A 15,739-nucleotide genomic window follows, 5' to 3' on the forward strand; every position below is an offset into this window, starting at 1 on the left:
CATCTTTGGAGTTCTTTTAAACTATATGTTTGTGGCCAATCCTTCCGACAATGAGATCTCGGAAACTACAGTCTCTAGAAAGATGACGTTTTCACTGATCGATTGCAAATTTTGCGTAGATTATCCAGTTCTAATTGAATATTAAAAAAAAAAATGACCATTATTTCTTTATTACATTTCTACGGGTACACTGGAAGTGTTGAAATTTAAAAAAAAAACTAAAACATCATATCCTACGCATTATACATTCCAACACCACACAATTGTATACATGAGTTGTATATCTCTCAGGCGTTTGTCGAATGTCCAAATTATAATTTAAAAGGAAGGATAACCATTTCTCCAGTCTAAGATGAATCTTTATTGTTTAGAGGTTTTGCCCAATGAACACCATATATCACTGACATTATAATTAATTGTGTGTGTAATGTATTTGCTTATTACATACTGCATGCAAGAAGAAAGAAAACACTGATCATACATGAATTAAAAGCCCCAATCAGAAGTAGGCTCAAATCTTGCAAACCGTGCGAGATATTGGAAAAGTAATCGAGATAATGTCCTCTTTACGGTATCTCTTGCCTATTTTTATCAAGACTTCTTTCACTTATGTCTGTAAAGGAACATGTACAGACAGATGTGAGGAATAACAAGGAGATTCATGCTCATATGTGAATGATGCGCTGTGCAGAGAGCGCAGGTTCAGCTAGTTATTACTGGAAATCAATGCTTTTACCCATTTCGAACATTTTAAAAGTATTTCCCTAACTGTTCTTCAAGTGTATCTGTTTACCAATCAAAGATAGTTTTGTCAAGTTTAACAAAAAGTCCAAAACAAGCCTCTTGAAAACAGTTCTTATCTATAAAAGAATACATAATGATCGCTTTTGGCTGTTACAATTGTTTGTCCAAGTAGTTTGATAAAAATTCAGCGCAGCATAACAACAAAAACTGCTTCTGCTAAATGTAAAAGAGAGAAAAGAGAAAGAAAAGTTTGGTGAGATGAATGTAGGGGGCTCCGAATTCTACTTCGCCCCGGGTGCTGAAATCTCTAGCTGCGGCTCTGCTTATTGGCAGTATATTCCCGGAGAGCATTCTTTCCTGTACTACCTTTTCCGGAATTTTCAATTGACTTTCTCTTATCACCATATCTATAAAATTTATCGTATTCTCCTCTTTCTTCTCTAACTTAATTCCTTCATTCTCAACTCTTTCATCAAATTTCTCTAATTGCCTCCTAGAACATAAAGACGACGTTAAATTAAGAAGAGAAAACAATGCAGTGACAGTATATAAGCACGTTTAAGAAACAGGACATGAAATAAATTGTAATAGAATCAAAGGACTTGAGGGGGAAAAGAAAAATAGGTTACGAAAGTAGAAACAAGCTCAGTGGATCAAGAAACATGGGAAGGATGTGTTGATGAATTGGGCGAGCATGATTATGATTAATGAGTTGCGGAATGCAGTGCTGGACAAAATACAAAGAAAAGAACTAAAGAGTGAGCAACACTACAGATGTGCAGGTATCCAAATTCAGAACGTGTGCGAATTCTTAGGGAAAGTATTTGACAGATGCTTAATTCAAAATTTACGTTTTGTACAGATGGATATAAAAAGTGAAGGAAAAACTTGAATAGCTCTGAGAAGTATGGGCGTCACCTTTCACATTATATGTATATTTAAGTTGTTATTCTTGGATTTTTCTTTTATAACGTGTCTGATGAAGGCGATGTTACATTGCTGAAACGGTTACACAAGTTCTATTAATGTATATTTGGGCTTTGGTCACTTTTATTAATATTCTTAATATTTCCTAAGATACAATGAACAAGATATAAATTTAAAATAATCAAAATTCATGTTTCAAAAAAAAAAAAAAAAATGCATGATTTGAATACAATATCTCAAGTCGGTATAAAGGTAACTTTTAAAGTATTAGTTTCCCGACGGGTAATGTTTAATCAAAATATTTTTCTTCTTTCACAGAATTTATATTGACTCGATTCTCCTTATACTTTTAAGCGACAATAGGAGAGAAGAAAGTATGGTGATGGCGAAAAAAATTAAATTAGAGATTTCAGTGGATTTACACGTTTCGTGGTCCCTACTTGCCGAAAAACGGATATTTAGATATCCAGCGTATCGAGACTGAATTTAAAGCTTAAGGTTTTTATATGATTCCCAAAGGTTTTTGAATTCTCTTCGTACCTTCAAAAATGAAGGTAGTTTACTGAAGCATAAAAACTAAAATTTGCGACTTTCTTGAAAACACCTCTAAGGATTTTGTTCGTATTTCGTAAATCAATGTTCCTCTAACAACTCTATAATATAGTATAAATCGATTTTCTAGGAAAAAACCAGAGAGGGTAGTTTCTCCCGGACGATTTTCTGAAAAAACGACTCTCACGTGTCAGGCTACTTCGTTCATATTTCATTAATAACCCTACAACCCATTTGTCTTAAAACTTCACTACGAGAAGTTTATTCTTGGTGCTAGTTTGTTTTCTTACGATTTTCTCTAAAATTACTCAGCGATTTGTTCATGTTTTATAAGACCCTAATATATGATGACCATTTTCATTAAAAATATGATAGCCATTGTCATTAGAAAATCTACAAACGGTAGCTGACTGTTGCGGCTTAGTTTTCCTCGAACGAAAGTTTTCGGGAAACGTAATTATGTTTGTATTTCATAACTAAATACTGTAGCATAACATGATTTACTTAAGAAATTGGAACTGGAAAGTTTAGTACGTTGCTCCGTACCTTTTATTAAAGTTCGTGTATAAATCAATTCAAATTTCAATTCAAGTTTGTAGAACCTCCTTGAACTTCAACCTGTTTCACTGTAGGTTTGAATGTAAGTAATTGTACGTTTCTGCCGAATATTCCAATTTATTATTATTATTATTATTATTGTGAATGCGTTGTTGAGCATATAATTTTCTAATGCGATATAGTAGTAAAATAGTATTTTCGAAATTATTGTTGCAGTCATTATTTGTGTAAATTTAAGTGGAAAATGAGTTTTTGAGATACCACAAACGTAAAATGAACCCCTATTACTATTAAAGCAATATGGAAATATTTATTAGAGCAATTTGTAACATGTCGCGAAAGAAAATGAATATGTACATATTTCGCAGTCATAGTGAGTCAAGAAAGGAAAAAATAAGATATTAATGTTATTAATAATAATTTAACGAATCATTTGCTGTATTAAATGGGATTGCATTTAATGTATGATTATTACAACGATACTAATGATGTAAGTTATTTTTTCTCCCTTGTGCAGCATGTTGGCACTCTGATCCTCACCATCGCCCTTCGTTCGAAGATATCTTATTGGCTTTGGATGGTATTGTTAACTCCGCTTTTACCCAAACCCCACACGAGAGCTTCCATACAATGCAAGAAGACTGGAAAGCTGAAATTGAGGAAGTGCTCTTGGGACTTCGCATGAAAGAAAAGGTTAGTTCTGTATATGTAAGCTATTATTAATTTTAAAAATCCTGGATGTTATAGTTAGTAATTCACGCACTTATAGAATACACAAAGCATACGTTTGAATAATGTTAGCCAGTCCAAGCTGATAATTAAACACAATATGCTTCTCTCTTATTTTAAATTTTTCGTAAAAGGCAATAAATTAGTACCAGACTAATTTAAATGTAAATATCGTTCAATTATACATTGATAGCATAGTACAGACTTAAGTAATTGGCTTTTTAATACCCAAACCACAACAAAACACGTGTTTCACGTACTCGTGAGATTAACAAGCAAAATATTCAACGACAAACTAGTCCATATGAAGTTTAGAAATCGTCATTAATTTGCTTTGGAAGGGATTACTATTAAATCAATAGATAATAGGATTAAATAGAAATTCAGAATTTATTTTTTGATTTACAGTAGTGAGTGATGCATTAGAAAAGAAATTACTTTTTAATACCAAGACAAGTCGGTGTACAAACTAAAATGAATATGCAATAGGTTAATTTTGTAACATATGCAAGGGAAGGACAGGTTGTGTGTATATGCTACATACACCTGTTCTAAAATTGCCCTGCTTTTCAGAATACTTGCTTTACAAGTGCTAATTTTTTGTTATACTACTAGCAGATGTATTCCTTGCCTCCTAATAATGGAATATACTCTGTGCTGATGTTTTCTCGTAAAACCTTTTATTTCAGTCTCCGTCAAGATTTTTCCATTCTATCTTGCAATAAATAGGGAAAATTGATGGTTACTATTAAACGAATTTGGAAATGAATTATGTAGCTTGTTATTTTGGGTACTGTGTGCGCATGTATACGTACAATAAACAAATGCAACCTCATTACGATTTCTGTCAAACCACTTTAGTTTTACAAACCTGAATCTTGTTCAGAATTAGATATTGTAATTAGAAACTAGATAATTTAGTGTAAAATGCATATTTTGTTTCAATTAATAGTTACACTTTAAATTTATATTTGAGTTTCAATTCAAAAAGAAACGGAAAAGTAATAATAATCAATTAACATTGCCAGGTCATATAATGGGTGCAGTAACTGACAAAAAAAGAAATATATATATAAATTATAGACATCAGAAAGAAATATATATACTGTCGTATAAATTATAGACATCAGAAGTTCTTAATAATCCTAAATATTAATCTGATTTCCTGTGAACAGTTTCGTCTGTCTATGAACTATATACTAATACTACTCATATAAATCCGGAAGTTTCGAAAATGCAACGTTAGATCTGTAAAATATAGACTGAAGAGATTCAGTTAAACTTACGAATTTTTTTGTAATCCTCGTGGGAGAAAAAAGAAAGTTTTCAGATTACTGGTTGGGGCATCTATTTATTTATTTCCCCTCACCGCGTATGTAGGGACAGTAGTTCACCACTGACTTAAAAGCATTATGGTTTTATAGTAAAAATAGCCTTGTATGTATCAGAACTAGGAAATATTATCAGTTACATATTTACGTTTTCTTTAATTAATAATTTCTTGTATTCAAACAGGAATTAAAACCAGGGCCCTGTTCTTTTTTCCCAAGCAAATAATCTTCAAAAAGAAGCTAAAACAATAAATAAATAAATAAATAATGCATTAAACATCACACAGAGTAAAAAAAAAAAAAAACGTTCGGATCCATACCTTCAAGTCTGGTATTATATATGTGATATTTTGAACTTTCGTTTGGTTCCTTTTTCTAGTTAAGAAGGCAGTGTTTTATGTTCTTCTTTTCGTAATGAATGTAAGTTCTGAGGAGACTGGAATTGATAACTGTTTGTCTTAATAAAAATGCCAGACCAAACTAACTTATAGTACGCTTCTCCAAAATGTATTGATGGTCGAGTATTTAAGTTCATAGCCATTAATTTCATTCTCATCCGAAACATGCATTCATTAAAATAAATAAATAGATCATTTCTTTCTTGGTTGGGAAAAAGAACCAAAACAATGCTCCGAATTATTAAGGTAACACTGGATCGAAGGTTCGTATTCAAACAATAATTGAACCTACTACGAGGAATCTCCTTATAAATGTTTTCATTCATTTAGAAATTAAAATAATATTTTTTAAGTATATTTTTGAATTAGTTTGGGATGTGGATAAATAGGAAAGATCATTAAATAAATAAGTTTACGAACATCGTTACTGCGTCTAAATTTTAATATTTCTATACTTAATGTGATGTAATTAATTTTCATATTTTTCTTTTAATTTTGCTCATTGTATATAAGGCATGCTATATTTTAGTACCGAAATAACAAATTTGCCAGATTCTTAGTGAAATAATATTTATTTGTTGTATCTATGATATGAATGTTGGACTTCTTTCTTCTACAAGAAGTAGAGTATTATTTACTACAAAAACGGAAAGAGTATCAACATCGTAGTATTTTTTTTCTTCTGGAATGGATGTACAGTATATGTAATTTTAGAACGTGAATAAGTGATAATAAATAGTACTCCGGAAATATACTGCAAGTCTTCTTGAATGTGTAAGTTAAAAGTTATGTAAACTCTGAAAGTATTACATTTTGCATTTTCTATTTTTAATATGCTTCAGGCATGTAAGTCCCTCGAAGAGGTGAGTGGATTAGTTAATGAGTTTGCGTGTGATATTTATTTTTTCGTTTTATTTTGTATTATTATTATTAAGTGTTATTTTCGCTGTTAGTTTTGCTTAGTACTGCTACACTAATGCTTCATTAAACATTCCATTTTAATTTTTAAGTGTTACCGCACCAAAAGGAAACAAATTTGTGACGGAATTGAAGATTGTACAGCTTAAATGCCTTGCTCCAACAAAATATTGCCAATTAATTCGAGGGACTAGCACTGCATTTTTCATTGTTTCAGACAAATTTGTTTTCCTTACATTTACGAATTCTTCTTTATTTTTGGTTTATACGTAATTACTTTGCATGTTATGTGTTAACGCACAAGTAACGAACAATTTTTATGTTTTGTAAGTGAACTTTGAATAGCATTTGACTTAAAAGCAAATTGAGCAAAGGAGTGAGTGAACTCCACTATATTTAAAGGTAAATTGGTAATATCTTATTTTCTAAGTTACGCAAAGGATCAATATAATATAATGAAATCCTTAATAAGCCTTAATATGGAAGATTTTACTATCACCGTATTATTTTCATCTTTGTAGCAGCAGAGTGTAAGACAAGTCATAAATTGGATTACATTTTAACACAATATGTAACTCATGAGGAAAACAAGGAACACAAGTAAAACGATTATCAAGAAGTATAGCCATTTCATTTCTGTTGTATCATGTTGTAACTTGTATTTCTTTAGTGGCCCCGCGTAGCGTAGCCGCTAACGCTCTCGCATTCAATGCGAGCGGTCCCGGGTTCGATTTCCGGTGAGCGCACTCGGCCGAAAAAGTGTCAAAACGCCTTTTCAGGTCAGCCACCCTGAGTGAGGTTTTTTCTGGGATTTCCTCATTCACACCAGGCAAATGACGGGGTGGTACCTAACTTATAGGTCCCAGGCCGCTTCCCTTTCCCCGGATAATGTCCTCGCCGAGGGACGTCATCACTCAGACGTGACAGGCTGAATGGACATAGATGCTGAAAGCCCAGAAATCTACATCTTAAAATCCTTGAATTTGTGTAGGTATTTTAATAAGAGAATCTTTTAAGAATAATATTTATTTCACACACACACACACACACAAAAAAAAAAAAAAGTGATAGTGTCTAGAATTTGATTAGAAAAGAAGTGAGCATAAATTTTACTGATTTGGATGTTTATCGGAAACAAAAGAAAACCTTACACGGGTGTTTACAGGAGACAAAGTACTGAGTATCAGAACTTTCCTGTAAACACGCGTGTAAACTTTTCTCAATACATACGTTTTAAAACAAAATTTGTAGCAGAGCTTTAAAATTTTTGCAAAATGAAATTGAAAAGGAGTAGAAATGACTATAAGCTCGTCACTGTACAAAAAATGTCTTTGTCAGACGTAAATTCATTATTCAGGCCCAAGCATATCCAGGAAGACAAATGTTTGGGTGGATTTCCTGTATACTCACGCATTATTATTGCCTTACATAGCACAGTCTACGAAAGACTTACGAATTTGGTGGTTTGAATAAAGCAGGCAAGAATTTACCAAGCTATTTTTATTTATCCTAAGACCACATTATGGAATAACACATGTCTCAAAACCATGATTGACTACAGTGATCGCTCCTGTTCTGAATTATCTGAACACTAATGCAAGTATAACACATAAAGCAGGGTAATGAAAAGAAAGAGTAAAGTAATGAAAAGAATCCCATTTTCAAGTGAATAATTGAAATAGTCCTCACTAGAAACTACAAAGTAGCACTAAATACGGACTTAGATCATTTGGATAAGGACTAAAACGACTTCTTATTTAAAATTATACTTAAATAAGCACAATTTTAGTATTTAATATATATGCCATTGAATCAAGTAGCAATTGAGACTTTCTATGAACAGCAAGAAAAAGCATATGTGAAACATACGAAAGTTATGAGTGAAATCTCTTCGTAAATATTTGCTGGTTGTTCTTCTACTTGTGTTCCCTGTCCTGTGAGTTACACATTGATTTGATGTAATACAATCTCTTTTAAGATTTTTCTCCAGAATTTATATTATTGATAATGATGGCAGCAATGAAAACGGAAGTATTATGGTGGTAATAAAAGTGCTTCCATTTTGAGGATTTCTGAGGTTTTCGTTTTAATGTGGTAGTACTTTTATTATATATCAATAAAACCGTGTTAATATAATTGTATTACTATACTCTAAAATATTTAGATGTGAAGTTCCAAAATAATTATATAAATGTTTACAAGCATTATTTATTGTAACCTACGTAACTCATTCGAAAAAATTAAACCATAACCTGCATATCTTCTGAAATTTCTTTCCAGCCCCAAATATTTTCGACGAACATTTTATACTTTAATAGATGATTAAAGAATTAGGTTTTAATATATGTTATTCAGCTGGAAAAACCAATGGACTAATCGAATTTATGGGGCCGCGGTGGCTCAGTGGTAGAGCGTTCACCTCTGGTGCTTGGGGTCCCGGGTTCGATCCCAGCCCCCGCCAAGTGAACTTTGTGGTGGACAAACACCGTGTGCGTGGGTTTTCTCGGGGTTCTCCCGTTTCCTCCCACTTTCTTCATTCCACCATTTCATTCATCACTCATCATCACCGTCTCCTTTAGCCTAACCGGCATAACCGTGGGACGTAAAACTCAAAGATTTCATTTCATTTTTCATTTTTAATCGAATTTATTTCGAGATCGGAAGCATATACCACAATAGTGTGGGCATCGCGTCTAAACAAGTTTCCAAATAAATAGTCTACGTATGATTAGGCTCAAACCAGGTAGTAATTAGAGTAGCGAATACAATGAATCTAAAGAAACTCCACGGTGTCTGAAGTTATTCCCATTAAGAACAAGTTTTGCACTTAACCCATTATTTACCAAGCAAATATTTTTAAAAGTAGTTTCCAGTTTCTTTCAATTTTGCATCGTACAAACTGTAGGCAGAATTTTTTAGAACCAAGTTGACGAGGCACTCTCATTTGACAGCAGTGGGTTTATTCTTTCATTGATGTTTTTTGATAGAAGCCCTGCCCGCTTCGATTCCCGGTGGGGACACTCGGTCAAAAAAGTGTAACATCTTTTTCAAGCCAGCTATTCTGCATGATGTTTTCGTGAATTTTCCTTCACACCAGGCAAATGCCGGGATGGTTCCTGACATACAAGTCCTATTTGTCTCTTCCTTCCCCGGATAGTGTGCTCGTCGAGGGACGTCATCCTTCATACCTGATGGGCTTAAAGTCACAGATGCCGGCAATGCCCATAACTATGTACAAATAAATAAATACAAATAAATACTTTTTGATGAATTTCTTTATTAACAATTTTCTAACCGTGTATGTAGTTTTATAAATTTTTCTCTAACAGAATAAATAATTTGTTAGTGAGAATAAAAAGATGTATCTAAGCTTAGTGTAGTTCTATTATTATTTACGTATAGAATAATAATTATGTATACATGTATATGGAATAAGCATCTACAGTATTGCATTACAAATACACACTTAGTTTAAGTCTACAAAATTTTAATATCCTATTGAAATTTTATCTACAATAATAATATAATTTCAGGATTGCTAGAATAGTAAGCAGTTAAGCAAAGTGTACTTCCACAATACAGACAAAATTTACTTAATAACCATCTCATCTGCAGAGAGCTCAAAACTTGTAACCAAATCAAATTTGGTTTTCAATTGTGAATGGTTTGCTTATCGTGACCAAATAGCATTGCTGCTTACGCCCCAATTAAATCGTAATTCTTCATTCAATCATTTGTCAACGGTTTGAGCTTATAAAGGTCGAAATTTGGTATGATCATTTCATCCACAGAAAGATGCTTTTCGCACACATCAAACTTTTGAAAAACAGAATTAAACATATCAATTTGATTGGTCGAAATTTGAATATCCTGTCGGAATTTGTATCACCATTGCCGTTGAAATGTGGAAACGATCTCAACTTTTAAAATTGATTTCCTGGGGTAAGTGCCCACTCTGAGTCCAATATAGATTTTGTTGTGGCAACTTGTTGCAACCTGATAGGATAAGACGCTGAGGAACACTCAATTTTTACACTGAAAATATGAACTTTGTACCATTCTGATAGTAGTTCTATTTAGAATACTTACCTTTATCATATATTCTGGCATAGCAAATGTTAATTTTTTCAGAAATTTCCAGCACAGACTACAGTCGAGTACAGTATTACAGTTTCTATTCACGCGTTACAAATAATATGATTATTTCTTTCTCCTCATAGCCATTTCATGCTCAAAAAAACAGTTGTTTCTCATGAACAGAATCTCCTCTTGCTTATTACTATTCACATGTTCATCTTCCATGCACTCCAACTTGAGTTCTCCCGGGACATCCAGACTGTTCGCTTCTCCAATATCATCGTCATTTTCCGTGTTTTCATCTGTAGTAACATCTGGGGTGCTAACCGGAAGAATGGTAACTAGATCATCGGTTACGGTATTTGCCGAATTAATTCAAGTGAATTCATCTGCAACTTCGTTCACCGGAAGGTACTGTTGATAATAGTATGCTAAACTGTTTGTAGTCACAGTTACTAGACATAACAATGTTTTTACTTGCTGATTTTCTACCTCAGATGTACAAGCATTTTCTATATAAGAAAATATATGGATCACAATGATTGTTACGAGACATTAGAATACATGAGACGGAAACTGTTGTAATTGCTGTCGTTATGTCGACTATTGTTGTAGCAGTGCTGGTTAATCATGGATATTGTGCATAGTTTGGTGTTTAATTACCCATGGTTCTGTCCTTGAAAATGCTGAGCGGTGTGTTTCATAATGATATCCAAAATTTAAGTATTCGTGGTATACTCGTTTTAATATTGCCTGCGAAAATCCATGAGTACTGACCGCTTAGGTGAAATACCCCATCCTTCAGGTTTCTAGTATTGTTCTCAGTCAATCAATGATAAAACTTCATATTATGTGAAATAATTGTCGAGTAGTACGTGACTCCTAACTAGAATATAGCATACAGTAGTATTCAAATAATCAGACTGTCTAATATTTTGGCGGGTCATTTGATACTTTAGCTTGATCTTGCTGGGTAATAAGTTAATATTACACATTCGTAACAACACTATTACACATTGCCAACATTCGTTATGCTATACATGATAATGCCGGCTTGCACCACACGTGCTATATTTTCATTCAAAGCTCATGAAGGTATAGTTTGTAATTATTTTATAGTGCGAGTATGCTCTCCCTTGATGATAAAATTGATATCAATGAATTAAATTTACATTGGACAGCCTAATGATATATATGCACTTTTGTAGGAGTTGCGATGCAGAGAAGAAGAGCTGACGAGAGCACAATTGCACCAGCGAATAGTGGAAGAAAATCTTCGGCAACGAGAACAAGAGTTGGCAGCCAGAGAGATCGACCTATTGGAGCGGGAACTCCACATCATGTTTATCCAGCAACAGACACCGAAGCCAAATAAACGGAAAGGAAAATTTAAAAAATACCGTTTGAAACATCTAAAGAAAGAACCCAATCAGATTAGTTTGCCATCAGGTATATTATCATTTAAATTGTTGCCTTTTGAGTCATGTAATGCAATATATTTTAGTATTTGTAAGACAGAAAAAGAAACGGTATGTTTGTTCCGTGGAAAGTAAACGGAGCTTAAGTGTAACTCGAAAGAAAATTCATGCCATTCGACTTCTCTTTGTGTAAAAATTGAGAAAGTACAGTGAACTAGTGACAGAAGTTTGAAAAATGTACACACATGAGAAAAATTTTAGAACCAAATAAGGTGCCATGTATGATTATGACATTTTTCGCAGCGTTCGATAACTCGAGGCGCTCAACTCTGATGCTATTGGTTTTCAGTTCAATTCCAGGCTATGTGAGTTTATCGTGGAGATTCTCCCGTTCCCACATTCTTATTCCATCAATTCGTATCTGATTATATGATTATTAATTTTTATTAATCATACGTCTCCTTTAGCTTAAAGACGTAAATTACAGATTTTGTCACCGTTTGATGAATAATAATAAAAAACAGTCTAAACGTACTATTTCACATAACTTTCTAGAATTGTAGAACGCTATATTTTTTGAAGGCTGAAGTTAGTAAGACTTTATTTGAAATGACGATATACATAAACAATAGTTGTACACGGATTTCTGTGGCACCCTGTCAAGTAATGTTTAACTTTCATTAAACGCAACATGTATAATCTGAAGAATCGTTCTATGTAGATTTTAGCAATGAGTAATTCTATGGTAGATTTTATATATATATATATATATAGATAGATAGATAGATAGATAGATAGATAGATATATGAGAGAGATGAGAGAGAGAGGGGGGGAGGGAGTTAGGCTATAAATGCAAACAGAGAATATAATCAGTCAAGGGAAAATGGATTTCAAAATGCATAAGGATTTGTTGAAAATATTTGGAGAAATCGATTCTAGCCTTAGACAGAACACATAGTGTCTATAAGACCCTAACAAAGATTTACACAGACGGCGCTTAAATTAGTACGGCAGCAACTCAGAGAGAAATGAAAATTCACTAGTGTATAACGCCTTACCTCCACGAGAGCGCGTGCACTGTGTACATCTTCGTTGACTACACGTATACTGTCTATAGTTAATCTGTTTTTCAATAATACATATTAAGTAGAAAAGTTATATTCCAAAATGAATTTGAAACAAAAGTATTGCTACTTTTTTTTTTTTTTTTTTAAATTCAATTTTGAATGCTCTTTGTTGTATAAAACAAAATATTTTATTAAAGTATATATAGTTTACTTCAGATGAAAAGAGATTTAAGTAATAAACTAAAGATACAATTTAATGTGGTAAATCTTTTCTTTAAATTTGGCATATGATACTGGTCAAAACGTAGCTGAAATGAAGTATATCACACATTGAGTGGAAAAATTTCTGAATAGGCTAAAGATTCCTGGTAGCTAATATAGGTACCGATATTTTAGATACTTCAACTAGTATCAATTTGCAATAATCACATTGACTTAAGTCGTATTATTTAGTACGATCTTCCCATGTTTATACGTTTAACATCAGTGAAAATTTTTATTTATACACGAAATAAAAACTCACTATTCTATCGGGAATTTCACACTCCTATACAGCCCCCCACAAAATTTTGTTGGTATGAAAAGTGCACATATCGTATTAATGTTACTCAGTTTTATATTTTTTATTTCATCTCAGATATTTGAAAGAGTTAATTACTTCCTGAAACTCTCTTGAATGGTCCTCTACACTCATCAGACGACATCTTTGAACCAGTGCGAAAGTTCAATGTAGCCAAGTCATTTTATATAAGTGCTTTTGTAATTATTCGTAAATGACTAAAAATTACATAATGAAAATTCGGAATAATAAAGATATTGACTTAATATTATATTCTTCCCATGTTATATGTATTTACAGCAAAATTCGTACTAAGAAGAAATCTCAAAGTAATGAAGATATGTTTACGTGAATGTACTATTTGATGTGTGTGTATGAAATTCGTAATGTTATCCCAATATCTATCTAAATTTCCTTCTTCGGTGTTGAGTTTAGGGTTTTAGTCCTAATGAAGTATGGTTTGCAAACCTCCCTTTCAAATAGTTATGTTGCACTGTGTAAACTTTGATATCCTATTACACGGTATATTGAGTTAAGGTTTCTTGTAGTCTAGTACGAGGGTCACTACGAAAGTTTTGAGATACGCATTGTTGTGGCACAGTATTTGAATTCCAACAATTGCGTTCGGTAGTGGTATCCAGAGCGAAAAAGCGAAGTAAGTTTCAACTTGCCTCGCTTATCGGCATGGCCGTATCGCCTTCACTTGTTTGTTGATGTGAGCAGTATTCGGCTGTCAGAATGGAGCTCGAAAGGGAACATTTTCGGGCAATGATCCTTTACGATTTCAAAAGTGGTTTGAACGAGACACAAAGCCTTGACCGTTTGCAGGGGGCATTTGGGGACCTTGCTCCTTCCAGTGCTACAATTTTTCGGTGGTTTGGTGAATTCAGAAGAGGCCGGGCATCGCTTAAAGATGAAGAAAGAGCTGGACGTCCGGCAACAGCTGTGTCAAATGGAAACATTGCCGCTGTGGAACAAATGATTCGAGAAAATCCTCGAACAACTTTCAAGGACATTGAATCTACAGTGAACATTGGATCGCCAGCAGTAACAAAAATTGTTCATGATCATCTTCGGCTCAGGAAGGTTTCATCTCGTTGGGTGCCTCACACTTTGACTGAACAGCAGAACCGCATGCATGTGGAATGGTGTAAAGAAATGCTAACTAAATTGTTAACATAAACACGTGCAGAGGTCATTATCATAATTTTAAAACCCCCATTTGCGCAACTGCTGCGTCGAGACTTTAAACCTCAATAGCTCAGTTCCTAATTAAGCTAGGAAGATAATTTTGGTATCAATGTGTTCCTGAAGGATGAACCTTTCCGCCAATATGTTTTATGTATGTGGGGATACCACGACGAAGGTAGGAGGATAACATTCTTGTTTCAATGCATCAGGATTTTGGGGGGATATTCCCCTCCCCCTTAGGAGTACACTCAAAAAATTGATATGTGAAACAATGACGTAGTCCACTACATGGTAATTCCCTGTATGTGAATTTGTTCTTATATAGGGCGGAGGGGGAAAGTTGGTCACTTTTTTTGATGTAACTTACATTTGTTTTCAGGACGGTTCCATATAAGACAAGGTATCTTTTCACTGAATTGGTCTAGAAGCCTGTTACCTCGTTGGAATTTGTGTTCCATAAGCTTTCCAACGATGTATCAATCTTGACTTAATTAGGCGGGTCACCAAGGCTCCCAACGTTAGTGTACGATTTCGTTCAAATTCCTGGCGGGCATAGAGAGGTTAAAGTTGGTTTTCATTATGGAGATGCCAGTAAATGTGTAAGAGATCACTTGTGAATGCTCGAATAACACAAAATAACAAAAAAATCACGGAACGTAACGGAGATTCAAAGACAATGAGAACAGAGTTCAGATCTTTCAAAATATAAACATAATACTTATTTGAACACAGACAACATTAATGTAATGAACATTTAATCCAAGCCAAAACTGAAGATTAAAAAAGAAAGAAAATAAATAAATAAAATGATACAGACTTTGATAACCTAAGTGAAGTGGTGGCATTTATTAATGATTTAAAAAATAAAAATTAACAAAATTAGTATTCTAATTAACTTCTACATAGACATCTCATCTTAATCTAGGAATAGCAACATGCAGATAAATACAAGACGCTATAATAATAAGAATTGTTTTGGTGTGAAATAAATGCTGCTCTTGTCAATTGTTAATTTCCTTCTTGTCGCACTATTTACTACAGACTTCCCCATTCACCAAATAGATGAATTCAGTTAGCATTCGAAAGTTTTGTGTTTTAAAAATTTGTGTGCAGATGAAAAATGATAGGAATTTCATACTACTATTTCTTCATTTAAAATTCAAGGGATGCGTACTGTAAATTTTGTGCATGTAGAATTTTTATTTGTTTATTTATTTATTTATTTATTTACTTATTTATTTATTTATTTATTTGTAGTTACTATTAATG

General features: G+C 33.3%; 1 protein-coding gene across 9 annotated transcripts in view; it reads left to right on the forward strand.

Moving 5' to 3' along the window:
* Positions 1-15,739, forward strand: part of LOC145660548 (mitogen-activated protein kinase kinase kinase 10-like) — a 277,801-nt gene that overhangs the window by 199,369 nt on the left and 62,693 nt on the right. For all 9 annotated transcript variants that reach the window (XM_081725750.1, XM_081725751.1, XM_081725752.1 and 6 more), the window contains exons 4-5: positions 3,299-3,474; positions 11,443-11,683. In XM_081725750.1, coding sequence (XP_081581876.1) covers positions 3,299-3,474; positions 11,443-11,683 — 417 coding nt within the window. The remainder of the gene's footprint in view (positions 1-3,298; positions 3,475-11,442; positions 11,684-15,739) is intronic.

This window comes from Thermobia domestica, chromosome 9 (genome assembly GCF_964235325.1).
Source record: "Thermobia domestica chromosome 9, izTheDome1.hap1.1, whole genome shotgun sequence".
Taxonomy (NCBI): domain Eukaryota; kingdom Metazoa; phylum Arthropoda; class Insecta; order Zygentoma; family Lepismatidae; genus Thermobia; species Thermobia domestica.